We start from the raw sequence: 21,581 nt of genomic DNA on the forward strand, positions 1-21,581 counted from the left end.
ATTTAAGTGAGGGAGGGCTGTGCAAAGTCACCATCCTCACTCTCTCCTCTGGAGCCATCTGAGCCCAGTGACAAAATACAGATCAGGACAACTGGCCTTTTAAAGCTGACATCTTTAACAGATCTCAGTTTGACTGAGGCAACACCCATTCAATGATTAAGGCTAGGTAAGAAAAGAGGCAAAGAATGGTCTCATGCTAATGGCCTCAATGCTCAGCACTGAGGGTACAAAGAATGGCAAAAGACAAGAAGCTCATAATCTAATTAAGGAGACCACAAGAAAGTAAATATGTACAAACAAGCTATCTATAGGATAAATGGGAAATAATTAACAGAGGAAAGGCACTGGAATTAAGAGGAGTTGGGAAAGGCTTCCTACAGAAGCTGAAGTTTAAGGGAAGCCAGGGAAGCCAGTAGGTGGAACTGAGGAGGGAGAGCATTCCAGGCATAGGGGACAGAGAAAACGCCAAAGTCAAGAGATGAAGTGTCTTGTTTGTCAAACGAGGAGGGGGCCAGTGTCACTGGATCAAGGAATATTTGTGAGAGAATGAGGTGTAAGAAGACTGGAAAAGTAGGATGGGGCTAGGTTATTGAGGGCTTTGAATGCCCCATCAGACTTGTGCTTTAGGAAAGTCACTTTAGTGGTGAAATGGAGGATGGATTAGAGTGGAGAGACTTGAGGCGGGCAGACCCCCAACAGGCTACTGCAATAATCCAGGGATAAAGTGATGAGAAGGGGAAGCACTTGAGAGATATTGCCAAGGTAAAGTTGACAAGCCTTGGGGACAGCTTGGATATGGGGGGTGAGTGACAAGGAGGAATCCAGGATGACTCCTAGCTTGGGAGCCTGAGGGACTGGGATGATAATGGTGTTGTCCTCTGCTAGGACTGGGGAGGGTTTAGGGGGAAAGATAATGAATTCAGTTTTGGCATTCAGTCTAGCAGCTAGCTTCATGCCTTCAAACAAGCGCTTGTCTCTCATGCCTGGAATGTACTCCCTCTTCCGCTCTGCCTCTTGGTTCCTTCCTTTAAGCTTTATCTCACATGCTATTTCCTATGGGATGCTTTTCCCAGTCCCATTATGGCTAGTGTTCATGCCTTCCTTGGGTTGGTAGGGTTTTTTGTTTTGTTTTATTTTATTTGGTCTTCGGGTCCCTGGGTCCTACCTAGCACAGTGCTTTGCTTACTGGCATGGCCAACCCTGGCATTGGGTCTAGTCTCCTTATCTGAGTTTAGAAGAGGAAAAAAGAAACTGTAACTTTTGCAAAAGCTACAATAAAGCCAGGGGTCACAATGTTAATAACCAACACTGTGTCAACTTTCAGAATCTTCCAAGTGACTAAACCCTCTAAGGTAAAGAAAGAGGCACATTTAGGATCGAGAGTATAGATTTTACTTATGTCACCTTACATTTATATACTGCTAGAAAATTTCCAAAAGTGTTATCACAATTCATTTGTCTCTTTTGAAACTCACAATAACCCTTCAAAGGTAGAATTTTTATTCCTATTTCATATTCCAGATGAGGAAACAGGCACAGAGAGATGGAGCAAAGTCGCACAGCAATTGAGTGGGAAAGCTGGGAGAAACTAGAGCATATGATTTTGTTGTTGTTCAGTCATTTCAGTCATGCCCAACTCTTCATGACCCCATTGGGGTCTTCCTGGCAAAAATACTGGAGTGGTTTGCCATTTCCTCATTTTACAGATGAGAAAACTGAGGCAAACAAGATTAAGTGACTTGTCCAGGGTCACACCATCTGAGGCCAAATCTGAACTCAGGTCTTCCTGACTCAAGGCCCTGCAATCTAGCCACTGTACCACCTAACTGCATATACACAGAAACATACACACACATTATACACACACATATATGACTATCAGTCTCTCTTAAGGCAGAGTCACATATCCAAGGTACGCGTGTGTGTGTGTGTGTGTGTATATATATATGTATATATATATATATGTATGTACGTACATATACATATGTGTATAAAATACATATACACATATGAGAAAGAGAGACAGAGAAAATGATTTTCAAGCTAGATGGGCCACACAAAGTCTGGATTGTTCCACCCTCCAGATGTGAGCAGATGTAAAAAATCATTATTATACCCATCCAAATTCTCATGTCTATCCCACCCACTGCACCTAAACTTTCCCACTTTATCCTTTTTCCCATTTGTTTTTTGCCTTGGTAAACCCAGCACCTAACAGGGGACCTGGGCATATAATAGACACTTGATAACTAAATGCTTGCTGATTTAACTCATCCTTGGAACAAGAGATTCGGGTTTCTGTCCCTGGGAATCTCCCTGGGACTCCAATTTCCTAGAATTTTCCTATAAAATAAAGGGTTAGACTAGATAATCTATAGTTCCTTCCAGCTCTTACATCCTAGGGAGCTAGGACTGGATCTGTACAAAAGCCAACTTTGAAGTGGATAAAGGCGTTCACAGACAAAACAGACACACCAAAGAAACCTTCTGTTCTCTTCTTAGAGTTAGGGCCCTGCTCCTTCTTGTTCTGCATCTCTGGGGAGGAACAGAGAATGAAGTCTGTCTGTGGTAGAGCTGGCACAGTCAAGGAATAACACTTGAAAATCCTTAAGAGCTGGGGGGTGAGAGAAGCAGAGAAAGAATGGGATGAGGGAGGGCAGAGAAGAAGAAAGATGAGGGGAAATGAAAAAAGAAGAGAGACCCCTCTCAAGGGGGAGGGGAGGGAACAAGAAGAGAGAAAGGGGTGTCTGTGGGGGAAGGGCAATGGAGAAAGGCAGGAATAGGAGAAGGGAAGGCCATGGGGGTGGGGGGAGTGAAATTCCACTCTGAGACCTAAACTAGAAGAACTTTTTTTTCTTCTTCTGATGCAACTTTGTCAGGGAAACAGGAAAGGAGGGAAGAAGGGCAGGGAACCCTTGAATTTGCTCAGTAGGCCCCCACCCAGAATTTTATGACTGAGGAAATTTTCTCCCTCCAGCCATTAATCCCTTGTACATGGTTGAAAAGGCCTATTTCTCTCTACAAAAATCTGGGAGGTACACTTGGTCTCTTAGCATAATTTCAAGGAAGGAGAAAGACACCATTGTCAAGGTTATACTGCAATACAGATATCTCCTTTTAAAAGCAATTTTAATAAAGAACTAGTTCTCCCCCCACATACCTGCTTGAGATACATTTAAGGGAAAGCATGTTCCTAGTTCCCCAAACACTGTTAGAGATTAAAAAAACAAAATGTTCTTCCCCAAATCAAGGGTCAGCAGAATCAGAATCCTTTTTTCAACACACTCAATGGCAAATAGTATGCTTTTTTTTTTTTTTTTAAGTTAGGAAGCTAGGGAAAGTTCTCAAAAATCCCCACCAGTGCACAGGAGACATGGTGGTGACCAAGCTGCTGCTCCCCTTTACTACTACCACCTGGAAAAGGTTCCTGGGCTTAGGAGAGAAGGTCCCCTGAGCCCAAGATAAGAGCTACCTCAGCTCTGCTCTACTTATTTTAAACTGATACGATCGGATTTAGAGGTGAAAGGGACTTCCAAAGTCATCTGGAGCAATGCCCCCATTTTACAGATGAAGAACCAGATGATCAAAGACATTTAAGTGCTGACTCTGAGCCAAGCACTGGGTAAAAACACAGTCTATGCCCTCAAATAGGGGAGAAAATACACAAAAAATTATACATACAGAACACATATGGTGTAAATGTAAGGTAATCTTAGACAGAAGGCATTAGTAATGGAGAGGACCAGAAAAGGACTCTTGCAGAAGGTGGGATTTGGGCTGATTCTTCAAGGAAGCCGGGGAAACCAGGAGGTAAAGGTGAGGGCATGCTAGGCATGCGGGGTGGTCAAGAGCAAAGGCACAGAGATGAGAAATAGGATGTTACATACAAGCAATGAGGCCCAAACATTACCTGAGTGAAGGTCAGTACAACCAGGCACTCCGGTTATCAATGATCGTGATGACTCTATTCTACTGTGGTCTTTCTTACTCTAGAGTCTTACCATGACTTGGAGGTACTCCCAGGTTCCTGAAGAACCTATGTTGGCAGAGAATAAATACTGGGAGCTCCTGCGAGATTAGAAAATCTCGAGTATGGGTCTGCTAAGCAAAGGGTCATAGATTCAGAGCTGGAAAGGACCTTTAGAGGTCATCTGGTCAAACCCTCTCACTTTACATTTGAGGAAACTGAGGCCCAGAGGGGTTGAGTGATTTGCCCAAGGACACACAGTGGCAGAACCAGAATTTGAATTTATGACTGTATAAATCCTGTTTGAGGAACAGTGATATTCAGGGGCGCTCTTCATTACCAGGCTAGCTTTTGGTGGAGTGGAGGGATAGAGACCTTGTTCAGCCAGAGACATTCTCAAAGTTCATCTCTTAAATTGTAGATCAAATGTTCAATCTGCATGGACAGAGGGGGCGTCCATGCTGAGAAAATCACGGCATCTTGAGTACTCACTCATCCCTTGAGCTCCAGCCCAAGTCCTTCCACCCCCTGAGGACTCAAGGCCCCACTGCTCTCTCTCCTCCTTCCTGCATACTGAATGATACAGTTCAGTCTTTCATTACTCTCTTATTGTTTTCTGGGTAAGTGCCATCTCCAAAGCTACACTGTAAACTCCTGGAAGGCAAAAAGCCATGTCTTCTGCCTCTTTGTAAGCCCCACAATGTTGGCACATGGTAGGTGCTCAATACATACCTACCTGGTAACTGAATGGCCAGCCAGATCAGTGGTTTTCAAAGATCATCTCCCCCAGTTTTTTCCTTGTTAAAGTTTGCAAGTTGTTTCCTCCATTAGACTACAAGCTCTTTAAGGGCAGGGACTTTCTTTGTATTTCCAGCACTTAGCCCAGTGCTTGGCACTTATATAAGAGATGCTTAATGAATGCTTGTTGACTTAACATGACCCAAAGGGTATGCAGTCACATTAGTGAACCACAAGATTCAGCCTCATCACATACTGTGTTTAGACCTTACATCTCCAATTACATGCTAACCTCCAGTATCGTGTGAAAGAATAATACTGTGGGTAACAGAAGTGTGAGAATCACTGTACAGGATAATCTCTAAAGGTCCCTTCCAGCTTTAACACTCTGTGATCTTGGTCCTTTCAGCTGGTCTCTTATTAGAAAGGTCTGAGCTATGATATACAGACTTATTATAGAATGTTGGAGCTGGAAGGGACCTCAGATGTGATGTGGTCCAATCCCTTCACTTTACAGATGATGATTCTGAGTCCAGTGAAGTTAACTAATTTGCTCCATATCACTCAGCTAGTTAGCTAATGACACAGCCAGGATCAGAACCCAGATTTCTGATGTAATGTGTGTCTTAAACATAGTAAATGCTCAACAAATGTTTACTGAATATTATTGAATCATCTGTTGAATCACCTCTGGGGTCCGGGAAGTTTTACAGGGAATAGCTGCTCCTTTCCAAGTTGGGGGCAAGAAGGCAGATCAAAATAGAATTTTCCAATCTCCCTGGAATGAGCTGTGCTCATCCACTGTAAAGCCCACTGTTAGCGGATGATGAAATCATGTCCCAGAGATGAGAAGCAGTTAACCCAAAGTCACACTGCTAGTGACCCAGGCTAAGAGAATGTACCTTTGTAGGCCGATGGGACCTTGAGGGAGGCATCACACCCTGAATCAGGGCAGAGTGCCCAGAACAGAAGGCAAAACCCAAGGTGAATTTCTCAAGGGCCAGAGAATATTTTTTTTTACCCTGTAAATCTCTTAAAAGAGAACCCAATCACCAGTTTTGACCCAACACTCCTTTCCTCTCCCAAGCACACCCTCCCTTTCCTCTTTCCTTATGCTTCCTCCTCCGAGTTGCCAAAAGCACTGCTCTATCCTCAGACGTTGAGGTCCTGTGTATATATGCTTAATCTGTCAAAATGCCTTACTCCAAGTGTGTGCTCAGGTCTATATGCTCTGGTTCCAGCAAATTGTGAGTTCCTCTAGGGGCAGACACAGGGCTGATCTTTGTGCCCAACACAGAGTCTAGCTCTGTGGGTGTTTTGTTTGTTTATTCGGTTTTTAAATTATACTCTTTATATGCCCCACCTCTGGGCCTAGAGAACTAATCATTCCCTCCCCCCTCCCCCTCTGCTTGCTGGCCACATCATCCTGATTTTTAGTTCTTCTGCTGTTTCCCAAGACAGCAAAACTAAAGCAGCAATTTTAGAATAAGCTGAGTGTCTGGGATCTGAGTATAAACGTCCACATCTCTGAACACAAGGGGCATTCCTCCCCTTGGAGGCCTTTAAAGGCCTCCAAGGCCTTTAAAGGGTTTTATCAGAAATTCATTGAAGATTAGAACCATAGAGTATTAGAATCCAAAGAATCACAGAACATAAGGCAGAGCTAGAAGAGACATTAGGGACCATCGATACTGGGTGTGATAACTTTAAGGATCTGTGGGATACCTTTAGTTACCTTTAAGGAATGTGGAATATATCAGGGGAAAAAAACCAACCCAGCACAAATCGAAGGCCTAAATAAATTCTCATCTAGTCACTGTCCTGTCACTAACTTACTGTGTGACTCTGGGCAAACCACTTGCCCTGAAACTTTGATTCTATTTCTTCACTTCTAAAATAATGGGGTATATTTGATAAAGCAATAGCCTTGGAGTCAGGAAGATCTGAGTTCAAATCCTGCCTGAGGTACTCAGTGGGGCTGTGACTGGGCAAGTCACGTAACATCTTAGAGCCTTCCTTCAGTTTCCTCATCTCTACCATGATGGGGCTGGAGTCACAGGCCGATGAGGTCTCTTCTAGCTCTAAATCCATGATCCTATCATTAGATGAGGTCACTTCTAACACTAAAATTTTATAACTCCATGAGGAAAGAAGATTTAGTAGGGCGGGATCCCCTCGACTAAAGAGGGATTCTGGGGTATGTTGGGGAAGGGGTGATAAATTGATCAGTATGGGCGGAGGGGAGAAGATAAGAACTTTCCCATGTCCCACCACCATTTTTCCTTCTGTCTTGTAACAGGGGCCTGCATGCTGAGGGGAGGTAGAGAAAGGGCACAAAAGGAAGGAAGGGCCCAAAAGCAAATCCTACCTGGTGTGGTGGCATACCCCTGAAATTCCTGTTACCAGGAGGCTGAGGCCCGTAGGCCATTTGAGCTGGAGAGTTCTGAGCTACAGTAGGGCTAAAGCACTAAGTCCAGCCCCAAGATGGCGGGATGGGTGGGTGGGGGGTTGGTGACCAACAGGATGTCTAAGGAGGGGGGTCTAGGTCTGAAACAGAGCGGGTCAAAGCTTCATCAGTGATGTCTCGGATGATGCACTAGAATGGCTGCTGTACTTCTAGGCTGGATGAGACAGAAAGACCTAATCACAGACAAAAAACAAGACCAAAAGAGAATAGGCCCAAAGACTGTTGGTCAGTCAACAAGCACCTATAAAGTGCTTAAATTGTACCAGGCATTGTGCTAAGCACTGGATGGGTTAAAATCAGGTCCATCTGGGAAAGGCTACTTTGTGGAGAAAAAAACAGCTCCGTTGGGTTTACAGAAAATCAGATCCTTCACCAACACCACCATCACCCGCCCCCCCCCCCCCCCCCCGCCCCACCATACACACCTCCTGTACCAGTAGTAGGACTAACACAGACAGGGACTGTTCAGGCAGGAAGAGACAAGCTAGGACATTCCAAAGAAAGAGCCCACAGCCAAGCCACAGAGCCCAGAACAGAACCTGGGGGGTGGGGGGGTGGGGTGGCCCTTTCTAAAAAACCTTCAGTGGCTTTCTGTTGCCTGCTTGATCCTTAAATCGCAGCTCCTCAGCCTGGCATTCAAGGCCCTCCATTATCTGGCTCCAACTTACCTCCCACTGAAACCCTATGAGAAACTTTTGCTCCAGCCAGATGAGTCTGCTCACTATCCTCTTAATGCCTCTTGCACCATTTTCCTTCCTTTGTTCTGGCGGTTTCCTCCAGTTGGAATGCCCTTCCCTCCAACCTACAGGAAGGCAGTCCATTCTTCAAGGTCCAGCTCAATTCTGATCTCCTCAATGGCAATCTTTCCTGACAGCCTCAGCCCACACAGGGAGATCTTTCTCTACACTCCTATAACGCTTAAATGTGTTGCCCTACATACAAATGAGCCACCATCACAAAACGTTTCCTATTCTTAATTGTCTTTTTATGCATCTACATCTTTTCTCTCCAATACGACTATGAGCTCCACAGAGACCACAGTTATTTAATAATGATAGTTGACATTCGTGTACCACTCTATGCTTTATAGGACTCTATGGGCATGTAAATGGATCCTCATAATAACTTTGTGAAAGGGATTATCACCCCTATTTTACAGATGAGGGCACTGAGGTTTAGAAGTTAAGTGAGTTACCCAGGGCTGCATGGTTAGTAAGTATCCTCTATGAGATTACCTCTCATCTACCCTTTACATATCTGGTAAGTATCTTATAATTTACATGTGTTCTCTGCCATGAGAATGTAAGCTCCTTAAGGGAAGGGGATTTTTTAGCTTTCTTTGTGTTCCCAAGGTTTAGCACAGTGTCAGGCACATAGGACATACTTAATAAATGCCTGCTGACAGACTAACAGATGTATAATTCAAACCCAGTCTTCTCCTGGGTGAACACAACCAGTTAATGTTAGGACATTAATTCGATCTTCCTAGTTCCTTGCCTAGTGCTTCTTTCACAAGAGCAGACAGCTCATAGTAGTAAGTGTTCAGTAGTAACAGTTGACTGGCCACTCCACCGACCTAAGCCTGCCTGCAGATGAGCTCCAGTTTGGGATTCTTTTTGTCCTTCTTCCCCAAAGATTCCTGCCTGACCAGAGGAAGGCCATGTTTGAGCTCAGTGCCTCCATCTGTCCCCTACTTTCCCCTACAGACTCCATCCCAGGTATATATAACTCAGTGACTGGCCCAAGGTCATGCAAAGCAAGAGCATGAAAAAAAAAATGGAAAGAACCATAACCCCAACCTTAAAATTGAGAGACACTGCTAAAGACGAGTAGAGAAACTACACGCATGGCTGTTAATGAGCAGAACATGGTAGGCGTGACCGTGCTTTCTTTTTTGTCCTCTTTATTGAGATCTTTTATTTTTTATGCCGCCTTCATTTCCCAATACATCCCTCACTCTACTCACTGGGAATGAGAGAGAGAGAGAGAGAGAGAAAGAGAGAGACAGAGACAGAGAAGAGACAGAGAGAGAAAGAGAGAATCAGTTAAACAAAACTAACACATCAACCAAGTGTGACAGTACATGCAGTGTTCCAAAACCATTGCCCCCTACCTCTGGAAAGAAGGAAGGGAAGAGTATTCTTATATCTCTTCAATGGGGCCAAGTTAGGCTATTATAATTACACATAGGCTAGATTTTCTGTATTACGCTGGGCATGTCTTGGGCAGTCAACTCTTATTTGTCCTACTAAGCTAGCTAGCCACCAAGCATCACCAACAGCCCATTCCATTAAGAAGTTATACATTTACCATCCAAATAAAGAGACTGGATGTTTCCTACCCGTAAAAGTCTCCTGTTCAGGCCAATACCTATTCTTTGACTACACAACACAACAGTCCCTAACCATGGTGGGAGCTGTTAGGATTCCGACACCACAGATCTGGAGTTGAAAGAGACCTCCAGGACTATGTAGTCCAACTCTCTCATTTTACAGATGACTTAGCACAGTGCCTGGCACATAATAAGTGCTTAATAAATGCTTATTGACTTATTGATTTACAGATGAGAAAACTGAGGTCCAGGGAGGTTAAGTAACTTGCCCAAGGTCACATAAATAGTGTAAAAGGTGAGGTTAAAACCTAGGTCCTTTGGCTCTAAGGTGAGTGCTCTGAAGGTTATGGGTTCAAGTCCTGACTCTGACACATACTGGCTTTGGGACCCGAACTAATCATCTGCATTGCTAGGGGGAGTTCCCTCAGTAGGGACTTTCCCATACCTGTGTGGAGTCACAGGTGCAGAACCTATCACTATCCTCACCTCTGCCTGTGGAGCCCAAGTTCTTTCTATTCACCCTATCCCTGCTGACCTGGGCTTCATGAAGCACATGTGCTTAAGAAAGAGGTTCACACTTTCTAATCAGCAAATCATTCCTCCCTTCTGAGTGTCCCATGATTTAATGTCCTTCACAGAGCACACCTGCCCCAAGTGCTTCTGGGTAGCATATACTGACCAGAGGTGTTGCCTGCGTTTCCTATCTTCCTCCCCTAGGGTCCTGAGCCACCATTCCATTTCCCTTCTCTCCACCCTCTTCTAAAGATCTCTAGCCCTGATTCTAGGATTCTATGAGTAGCAACTACTTGACTGGCCACACCTGCCAGGTATTAAACCCCTGGCATCTGCCCTAATCCTTCCCTAAAGCTGTGCCTACTCCATGCTACAGAAACCCTTCTTCCTCTAGTCAGGGAAGTGGAATGGTGGGGTGGGGGTGGGGGCATCTAAAATGTTGCTCAGGAATTTCTGAAACCACAGGATGATGCTAGAGGAGACCCGAGGTTAAATGAGTCATGAGCTACAGTGGAGGGGGAAGGGGAGGAGGCTGTTCAGAAGGAGAATAGCACTGGTCAAAGGGAGATTGTTCATGAGTTTCAGACATGAGTAATAAGGGGAGTGATGTATTTGTGCAACCTATACAAGAGCTTTTGACACATGACGGTCTGTTCCCTCTCCCCTTCTCACTCAGCCCCTGCAGGCCTGCCTTTTTATCTTCCACGGCCTGTCTTGGGCCTGGCATCTACCCAGGCATAGTACCCAATAGAGCAGGCATCAGTTAGGAGATGAAATTGCCCCTCTCTCCTCCAGATTCAGGGTCTCAGTTATCACGTGAAGGTCCCCAAACATACTTTGTGCTGGTCAAGGCTGGAGCTGTCAAGGAGAGGGAATGGATGATTACAAATCCTTCAATCTGTTCCCAATGCAGCAGTACGTTTGGAAGGTCAAAGTCAGTCAGCTTTAGCAATTCTTTGCTCAAGGACAAATCCCTTAATACTCTCCTCTTCCTTCAGTACAACAGTCTCATTTGGCTTGGCTCCAAAGTCAATTTTTCTCACTGAGCTGGGCACCTTGGTTAAGTTGAATTAAGTTTTTCTGAGTTGGGGGGAGGAATAGGGAAGGGGATGTGGGACTGAGAAAGATAGTGTCTCTGGCAATTAAATTGACCAGACAAAAAAAATTAAAAGACTATTATAGCCCTAAAACATCTGACTAATTAAAGATTTCCTTCTAAAAAAGGTATTATTAAGAGGTAGATTTCAACTCAATTTCACATTTAATGAGCACCTACTATGTGCAAGATTCAATGATGATTTGGATCCTTTCATTCATAACTCTGTGTTAGGCAAACCACATGCATCCTAGTTCTCATATCCAGCAAGACGGGTATTGCAGCTCTATGGTTTTGGGGGGGAGGGGGAGGGGGATTATCCTGTAAAGTAGGGGTTTTCAACTTTAAAGAAAAAAACATAGACCCCTCTGGCCATCTGGTGAAGCTTGTGGACTCCTTTTCAGAATAATGTTTTTAAATATATAAAACAAAATATGGAGAATTATAAATGAAACCAATTATATTGAAAAAGGTATCAAACTATTTTTTTAAAGTTCATGGACCCCAGGTTAAGAAGCTCTTTTATGGCATACAGAATAGTACAGAAATTCGTGATCCCCATGTACTTGAAAGCAAATACAAATGCCTCCCCAATAGAATGTAAGATCTTTGAAGCAGGAACTATCTTGCTTTTGTATTCTGTACACTCAGCTCTTAGCATAGAGACTGACTTATGGGAGGTTTTTTAATAAATGCTTGATGACTGACTGATCCTACCCCACATCCATGGCCGGGCTACCCATCAAACAGACCTCTACAGTGTGACAATGCTATGTGACAGAAGCAATTCCACACATAAAGATGGTATCAGTATCTGGGCATGGATGGTGAAGCCTTCATCATAAGACAAATGCCCAAACCACACTCTTCTGCCTCCACACTACCCATTGAACAGTCCATTGGGTATCACTTCCTGTTCGCTGTGGTTTCCTGGTCCTAAGTGAGTTGAAAGTTAGACACCCACATATCTCTGGGGTAGTATAAACATGAAGCTAAAAACCACAGGGCCCCCCCTCCCCTTACCTCAAGAGACATCTGTGGACAACCCCATAGCTAGAAACGTTTTTTTAAGACATTTTTTCTTTAAAATTTAAAACTTTCTATACTTTGAAGGATCAAAGATGCTTCAGCATTTAATACTTATTACTCATCTTCAACATTGTCTCTACCTACATTCCCTCACCAACCATGGTCCAATTGACTTGAAGGGGTCCTAAAGACAATCATACAATCTCAGAGTCAGAAAATGCATTAGAGGCTCCATAGCTCGACCTTCTGTTGCATCTTCCAGTAATGGGGAACTCATTACCTTGCAAGGCGGTTCATATTCTATTTTAGACAGTTCTGTTAGCCAGCCCTTCCCTATATTGAGCTGAAATGTTTCTGTTACTTTCATTCACTGGCCCTACTTCTGCCCTCTAATGCTACACAGAATAAGTCTGTTTACTCTTACACAAGACTGCCTTGAGTAGCGATCCTCACAACCACCACTACGTAGACAGTTTGCTTGGTCCAGAAGCTGCAGGAGCATACAGCCCCTACTTTATAAGCTTGTCCTGAGGTTTCCTTAGGTATCAGCTACAGACTCCCTATGCTAGACTGTGCAAGAAAATACAGACAAGTGGCCATTCTCAGAGTTCTATAGTATAACAGAAGTTAAAAGCTGGGCTGCTATCCCTGAAGACGAGTATTGAGAATAGACATCAAGAGTCTTACAATGCTATGGAGGTTGAAATGCCAGCTTTTGGGGGAGAAGGGGAGAGGCTGGAGAGCTTGGGACACCCACACTTTGGAGCAGTAGTAGCCTCATTACCTGGTACCATGATCCTTAAAAAGGGATCAGTATCAGATGTGCCATTTACCCCACAAGGATACTGGTGGGTAAGCAAGTTGATGCTTGCAAGATGCTTTGAAATTCATGGATGAAAGGGACTGAATAAACAAAACATTATCAACAGTTTGCAAGCTCCTGACCTTTGCCAGGACTTGCCACCTGGCTTTCACCTGCTCTGAGGTTTATAGGGGGGGAAAAGCCTACCCTAGGAAACCAAACTTCAGGATAGCAAATATTGTCCTGGCATCTGTGGGGAGGGATGCTCCTAAAGGGGACTTTTTAAAGGGGCTAGAAAAGGAGGTACTACATAGGGTCTCTGGAAGTTTCATTGTTGAAATGAAAATGTCCCCAAAGGAGAAGTAAGGAGACAGACAGAGCCTATGGGACCCTAAGGGAATGAAATGACCCCTAGTCTCTGGAAGCAGCATTTCCAAGGCTGCTCAGGTCAGTGGGAGGTAAGGCATTAGATCCTACATTCCCCTAGCCCCTTTCAGACTTCAGCCCCAGGTGGGGCTGGACCAGGAATTTAAGGCATTTGAAGGAGGGTTATTAACAGTGCTGAAGAAAAGCAGGCCCTTGGAGAAGGCATCCCTACACTCCACCCTGGTTTCAGCAAAGCATATTCAATGGGTGTTATGGGGGTGGAAGTGAGGGAACAGAACATAGGGTAAGGGGATAGAGACTATGAGCTTGGGATCAACCCTGTCTTTCCGCCTACACCTCTCCAGGGCAGGGTCTACATAAATAGGTCTTAATAAAGCTGAACCTCAACAAAAGTCCCTTCAGCTTGGACAGAAGAAGGGCCTTGGGAATAATACCTCTGCTTTCTGTTTCCCAAAGACTTGTTCATATCTCCTTTGTGGCACTATCATTTTCTGTCTGTTATCATGCAATTCATCTACTCCAAGCTCCTTGAGAGATCTTAGGCACACATGGTAGGCACTTTGAAAATAGTTTATTGAAGGAAAGTTAAATATTATGGGCCGGGGTAGTAGGAAGTGCATTTATAATAAGTTAGCAAAAAGTATCTACAGTAAATTAGCAAAAAGCACCTACACTGGAATTTCTAAGGGGTTCTGCTTGGATGGTGTCTGTCCCACATTCCAGTCCCCTGAGTATGTGTTCCGGACTCTCAGAAAAGCTGGGGACTGGAATGTTAGCAGGCAGCCTTCAGCCCTACAAAGGCCTCAAACCAGCTTCTACCCCACAGTGGCACCCCAAAGCACCCTGCCCTATGCTTCACCACACCCTCATTCTTCTTTAATGCTTCTGGGAGATGGAGGAAACTCATCTATGGGAGTGGAGATACAGCAGCTAACACTCATTTACCCTATCTCCCCATCCTCGACCTCTAGGATACTTAGCTAGGGGAGTCAGGGGTATTTGTGAAGACCCAAATATATGCTAAGCGTGCAGGCCTCGTTGAAGAGGAGTGACCTATAAGATCACTGTACCAACATTACTGAGCATCTACTATAAACGTCCAGTCCTGTGCTAAGCACTGAAAGGTACACAAATTTATAAGCTGATAGCTCCAGGGAATTAGGGCTGGAAGTGGTCAAGGAAGGCTCCAGGAAGGAGACGGGACTTGCCGCTAAGCAGGAGGAGGGGCAGGAATGAAGAAGCATGGCAGAGTTAAATGGAACTGTGAGACCAGGATGACTGTCCAGCCCTGCTGACCGTTATTAAAAAGTAGGCTACCCTAAGCCTCAACGGCGCTGCCCTGGGACTCTTATGGAGTGCGTGCCTGCAAAAAGTTTGCCGGGGAGCTTCCCAAACCCCTGTCAGCTTCAAAGATGCAGGGCAAGGAGCAGAAGGCATTCTCTAAGCGCACACGGGCCAGAGAAGAAGACTAAAGGAGGGAGGAGGTGGCACTCAGACGGGGCGAGTAAAGGCTGGTAGGAATCACCAATCTCCTCCCACGAGCCAGCAAGCGTCTGGAGCCTTCAAGAAGGGAAGAGCTGGAGTCGACGCTGGGCCTGAATCCCAGCCACCGACTCAAAAGGCACACACCCGAAGATCAAATAGCAGGACTGGGCACCCAGGGGATGGGGCTAGCCTTAACTCTGTCCCACTCGGGGCTAAGCGCTCACACTGGAGGAAGCGCCCAAGTCCCCGCTCCCGAAGCGAGCCTCCTCTTCTTTCCCGAGCCCGGGAGCCGAGCTGAGGCAGAGGGGCGGGGGGAGCCACAGGGCGGGAGAGTGGGGAGAGGAGGATGGGAAGGGACGCGGAGCGGAAACCCGGCTAGGGTTGCGGGCCCCCTCCGCCCGGGAGTCCGGATCGCAGGAGGGGAGTCCGGCCTCCCTGCAGTCCTGGGGACCACCCGATGGAAGCCCAGACAGACGGCGCAGCTCGCTCACCTGCGATGTATTGGCGCCGGCTGTCGTCCAGGTGCGTGGACAGAACGTCCCCCATGGCGGAGACGGAGAGGACCCGCGCAGCCTCCTGGTACAGCCCCCAGACGCTGACCACAGCCAACCAAGCCCGGGGCTGAGCTCGCCTCCTGCGCGCCGCGGTCTCAGAGTCTGGTGGCTCTCTCCATAGACTGGGCAATGTCCAGTGTCCAGCGTCCGCCTCCGCCGCCTCCTGCTAGCCCAGGGAAGCCCGAGGCGCCTCGGCCGAGAGAAGCTCGTTCGGGTCGGACCCCGCCCCGCAGCCGACACGCCCTCGGCCGGCCCGGGCCCACCCTTTGAGCCCAGGGGCGGGGCTTTGCCTTTTTCTTTGAGACAGGCTGGGCTAGGAAGGAGGGGAGAGCAGAGTGAGAGCTTCTGAGCAAGGCCAGTTCCTCCACCCCAGAGTCTGGTATTTCCCGCATTCCCCGAGTTGTGGAAAGGCGGGCGGTGGTGCTGGAGAGTGAAGGATAGTCAAGTCCTCGGGGGGGGGGGGGGCGGCAGGCCTGAGCCCCATCTCCATATCCACTTAGGGCCGTTCATCCATAACAATACCAACACCACTAGCTGGCATGTGTATCACCCAAGTTGTCAGATTGGGCTGGAGGGGTGGGGGACAGAGAGAACTGCCAACCCTAACAGTGAGGCTTCTGGGAGGGGCATCTACCCACCCAGCCTGTTAAGGTCACTGCAGATTTTTCAAATTTTTTAAAAAAAATTTATATGGACTTCCCTTCACCTGAGTATATGACACATCCTCCCTTTGAGCCTGCGTGAGCCTTACCCACTGCTGAGAAGCACCTCGGCCTTTATCCTCGCAGATTCCCAAGGTGTGTCGTTCTTACAAAACTCTCCAGGGGCATCAGAGAGAATCGGGGAGTGCCCAGAAGGAAGGTGCGGCCAGAACACCCAGCAGGTTGTAGAACTCTGGCACCAAGCTACCACATTTGTCAGGGCTCAAGGTAAACCATCTCTTACTGGGCTGATTTGGGCAGTTCACGTGGGAGGGAGGATCTGGAATAGAGTTGAAATGTCAATGAAGATGACCTCGCCTGTATGATTGAAATCAAATTGCTTGCCTTCTCGAGGAGGAGAGACGAACGGGAGGGGGAAAATCAATTGGAAATCAAAATTATTTTTAAAAAGAGATTGTTAAATTTTTCTTACATGTAATTAGGAAATAGTTAACACAATAAATAAAAATAATGTTAAAAAAGAAATGGCAACGGAGAGTCAGTTTGAAATGGCAGTATATTAGGGAAAAGAAGGATAACCTGGTGGGTCCTAGCTCAGGGCATTTTTCCTTTTCCAGTATAAGGAGGTGTGGATGGGTTGTGATCTATTCCTCTGGAGAGAGTACACACCTTGATGAGATCATTAAGCTATCAGAATATCCTAACGTTTCCATGCAGGTGTGTACAGTGGCTTCCAGTCCTCAAAGTACCTTCACATACATTATCTTACTTGAGTCTCACCCAGCTCTTCAAAATAGGCAGGGCAGATGGTGGTATTATTTTATAAATGAAGAAACTGAGGCCCAGGAACCGGAAATAGCTTGCCCAAGGTCACATGTAGTCAGCCATAGACTAGGAAACGACTTCAAGGTCATTTCCTCTAATGGGCATCTGGAGCACTGATAACACCATCCGACCCAAGTCTGAAGCTCTCCAGGGACAGGGAGCCCACCACCTGCTAAAGTAACCCACTGCACTTTGGAACATCTCAAATTGTTTAAAAGTTTTCTTGGCAGAGGTAGAATTCAAACCCAGAGTTTTTTGAATCCTAGTCTAGTGATGTTCTCATTAGATCACCTTTAAACAAGCTTGGTGTTCCTCAGGCCAGGGTATTTCAAAGCTTTGTCTTTCCTGCCTGCCCTTCTTTTCTCCAGAATTAAGTTCCCCTATTTTAAGGGCTCAGAGAATTTTAAAATTGAGTTGAACAATTGAGGGCTTAGAATAAATCTTTTCCCGTAAGTATAAAACTCCCAACCCTGAGTGTTAGATCCATAGATATTCATCTTTCTCCCAGCAAGCCACACAACACAGTCCAGTCAGGGAGCTAGCTAGCCCCACACAGAGTTCCTAGGAAGGATTCTTTATAAAATTTACAATGCCGGTTCTCAGATGTGGCATGTAAGTGTTCTCTGAACAGTTCTGGATTGGCCCTGCAAGAAAATGAATTGGCACCAGGTGGACCAGGCAAAAGGGTCAGAAGTGATGAGAGTCTGCAGGGTGAGGTATAGGAGGTAGGGATGCAGTGGAAAGAGCAGTGGACTCTGGAGAGTCATGAGACCTGGGTTTAAGTTCTGGTTGTGCTAGTTATTCCTGGCATGATGTTAAAAAAAGTTATATAACCTTTGTTATCCCCAGTTTCCCTCTCTTGTAAGTTAGAGTGGGGCCAGCTGGGCGGCAAAGTGAGTCGGACTCATCATTCTGAATTCGAATTCAGCCTCAGACACTAGCTGTGTGATCCTGGGCAAGCCACTTAACCTTGTTTGCCTCAGTTTCCATATCTGTAAAATGAGCAGAAGAAGGAAACGGCAAACCACTCCAGTATCTTTGCCAAGAAAACCCCAAGTGGGGTCACGAAGAATCAGACACAACTGAAACATGACTGAACTAGATGTATATGCTATACAAAGGAAGGGTTATTGTTATTTTCATATATAAAAGATGGAATATTTTATTGCTAACCGTGGGAGTCCAAGAGACTCTCCATCCTTTCTCAGGTTCCATGGTTCTAGTTACCATCATTCTAAAGAAATTCTCTATTTCCATGTAACCAGCCAGACATTTACCTCGATTGATACAAAAGAGCTCACGCTACTGTCCTTCATTTTGTTCTTTAACAAGGTTATCTTTACCAGCAATAAATGGTAGTTGGAAGCAAGGTTAGCCTTGGGGTGGAGTACTTCCACTATCCATCAGAGATAGTGGCTAACTCCTTCATCCCCAGCCTGGTAATCTCTAGGGAGGCTCAACATTCATTCATTCCATACTTTATGCTAGGAAGGCACTTTGTGGATATAAGACATGATCTCTGCCCTCAAGGAGTTTATAAACTAGTAGAAGAGGTAGGAATTGTATGCAAAAAAAAATAATACCAAGCAGGATATTCTGTCATGCGAGTATTGGTCACGTGAGCACTATAAGAATTCAGAGAAAGGAGAAATAACAAGGAATCAAAGAATTATGTTTCTATAGTGATGTAAAATATACAAAATGCTTTTCTCATAGCAGCCCTTTGAGAAATACAGCACGAGCATTATCATAGTCATTGGGCAGATGGGGTAAGTGAGGCTCAGAAAGAAGATGCCACTTGCCTCTTGTCACATAGCGAGTAAGTATCATAAGCAGCATTTAAACCTAGGTCTCCTTGAGTCCAGCATTTCTTCCACTTCACCACTCTACTTTAGGAGAGACCACTGAGAGAGCAGGTGGTACTTGGTTGAGAGGAAGCTTCAGAGAGGAGGAGATATTTTAAACTGAGGACAGAGATAAAGAAATGATGAAAGGAACAAGAAAAAATCTTTTTCAGGGAGGGGATGGTGAATAAGCCAGCTTGACCCAAGTGAAGGACTTGTATCAGATAAGATTGAAAAAGGTCCATATGTGGAGGGCCTTGAATGCTAGGCTAAGAAGTTTGGATACTATTCAGTAGGCAATGGGGAAGGTTGTGAATTTCTAAAAAACAAAAAACCACTTCTCAATTTTCTTTCGCTTAAATGTCATACAGCCCTTTTAGAATGGGAGGCACTCAGGAAATGAAGCATAGACAGAGGATCTCTATTCCAGGAGATGGGGAAAAATATTGTCCTAGCTCCTAGGTTTCTATGAAAAGCAGCTTCTCCCTCTTTTACCCTGGTGTTGTCTCTTCTACTCTTTATGTCATGGTAGTGAGGGTTTTTTGGGTGGAGTGAACAAAGTGCCCAGAGAAGTGGGAAGAAGAAAAATATGTTTACAGATTTGGGTCTGGACAAACATAGATTCCCCCTCCCACGAAGAAAAGGAGAGAAGGCCTGACCACCGGAGCTCGTTTTTCCTCTCCTTCGCCACCCCCACTCCTGTGAAAATGCCACCTACTACCCCTGAGTCACTCATTTTCCCTAACAGGAAGTGTCCTCTGCCAGCCTTCCTCCTCCTCCTCATGCCTAGTCAGCCCTACCCCACCCTAGCCCCAGGAGCAAAGCAGCTGGGGTACCCTGAAAGAAGGGAACTCAATGTGCAGCAACCAGGACACAGGGTTAGGGGCAGAGCTGGGAGGAGTCCCTCCCCCCTGCCCCATTATTTCCCCATTCCCCTCCCTGTTGGCGCTCAGCCCCCACAAACCTGTCAGACCTGAAATCGTCAAAAAGAGCAAAATAGAATCAACAGCAAAACATGTGTGTGTTTTTTAAAAAAAAATTCTGTGCCAGTCTGCCCATTTCGTGCCACTTAGGGGATTGACATCTTCCTGGTGTCATCAACAGCTGGGTAGCTGGGTAAGAAGTGCTTCCCTCCTCCCCCATGCTCAGGGTAAAAAAATTGTGTTTTCAGGACATTTTGCACAGGACCTCAAAGAGTGTCTGGCCCACAGCCAGAACTCACTGCCTATTTGTCAACCCCCATGATGATGACTGAGGGAGCTCCAGTTTGATATGCTTTCATTCCTGGCACAGTCTCTTGAACTTAAACTCTTTCATTGTTCATTCAACAAATATTTATTAAGCACTTACTGGTTATCGAGTCATAGAGTGTTAGAACTGGAAGGAACACGGAGCACCAGAACTGGAAAGACCTTCAGGATCTCCTAATTCAGCCTTTGTCACTTACTGACCAGGAAGGTGAGGTCCAGAGAGAAGCAGCATTCATGCTTTCACAAAGTAATTCAGCCAGGGAGTAACAGACCTGGGACGAAGCCTCGATCTCTTGATTTCCAGAGCCTCGCTATGATTTGAAAGACCCCTTACTAGTTGTTTTGAGAGGTACAAAGATGAATAAGAAACTCCCTGTCCTCAGGGAACTTACAGTCTAGGGGCAGAGGGAGGTGGGACACAACATGTGGATGTGTGAAGCAACAAGATGGTGTATGATTATTCATCAGATAAGTGGCACAGATAAATGTTTTAGGAGTTCAGATGAGGAATTGAAGGCTTCAGTGATCAAGATTTCCACAGAAAAGATACATTCAGTTTACATAAATGAAAGGGGGAAAGGAAGAAAGATTTAAGTGCCTACTATGTGCCAGGCACCGTGCAAAGAACTTTGTAAATATTTTCTTATTTGAGCCTCACAATGGCCCTGTGAGACTGGTGCCCTTATTATCCCCATTTTCCCATCAAGGAAACAGAGGCAAACAGAACTTAAGTGACTTGCCCAGGGGTACACAGCTAGTAAGTGTCTAAGGCTGGATTTGAACTCAGGTCTTCCTGACTCCTGGCCCAGTATTCTACTCATGGCACCACCCAGCTGCCTTTTTATTTTTAACCAAAATCACTTACTATTTGCTGGGCATAAAGCACCGTGCCTTGAACTTCGATGTGAAATTGAATGATCTACAGGCCTATTCTCTAATGTGAATTCACTGATGCAAGCGTGCACACATGAGCACACATTCATTCACACAGCAGTGAGCTTGCTCTGTGCTAATTGGGAGGTATTTTTGTCTTCCGCCAAATCCCCTGGTTTCAAAACCAAACCACGTGGTTTCCTACTGGAACACCTATGGTCATTGCCCCAGCTGCCACTCACAGAGTGGTGATTCAGAGTCACAAAGGGAGTATAGCAGACTAACCCCCTGCAGGCTTCTTTTGCTCCTTAAAGTGGACTGAATGGCTATGAATCTAGAACAACTCATGCTCATGGAAAGTCTGTTTTGGGCGTTTAGGGTCCTTGGAGGGCCATAGAGTCATAAACTCAGAGCTGAAAGAGGGAGAGGTCTTGGAAATCACTGAGCCCCGCTCTGTTTCTTACCACTTGTAAGGCTTTTTGGTCTTCTTTGGAACTCTCCATATTTCCTTCCTTCCCCCGGAAACTCATCATTGAGAAATCTCATTATGCTGCAAGATTGAATCTGCCTGGTCCTCACATTTCATAAGTACCCTCTGCCCCTTGGATCGGACCCTTTGACTGGAGGGCAAAGACCTGGGCTCCAGGGCCTCTATTTAAAAAAGGAGCTCAGCTTGGACTTCTTCCCATTTTCCACCAGCTACACTGCTTTTGGGAAGAATCCCCGCTCCCCCTCCCCCCCATCATCTTTAGCTTCC

At 45.6% G+C, this 21,581-nt stretch overlaps 1 protein-coding gene across 1 annotated transcript in view; it reads right to left on the reverse strand.

Moving 5' to 3' along the window:
• NIBAN2 (niban apoptosis regulator 2) overlaps positions 1 to 15,608 on the reverse strand; it is a 109,219-nt gene extending 93,611 nt beyond the window's left edge. Inside the window, exon 1 of the mRNA XM_036752816.1 lies at positions 15,308 to 15,608. Within this exon, the coding sequence (XP_036608711.1) occupies positions 15,308 to 15,362 (55 nt within the window). The 5' untranslated portion in view covers positions 15,363 to 15,608. The remainder of the gene's footprint in view (positions 1 to 15,307) is intronic.
• Between the last annotated feature and the right edge of the window lie 5,973 nt (positions 15,609 to 21,581).

Source organism: Trichosurus vulpecula, chromosome 3 (genome assembly GCF_011100635.1).
Source record: "Trichosurus vulpecula isolate mTriVul1 chromosome 3, mTriVul1.pri, whole genome shotgun sequence".
Lineage (NCBI taxonomy): Eukaryota > Metazoa > Chordata > Mammalia > Diprotodontia > Phalangeridae > Trichosurus > Trichosurus vulpecula.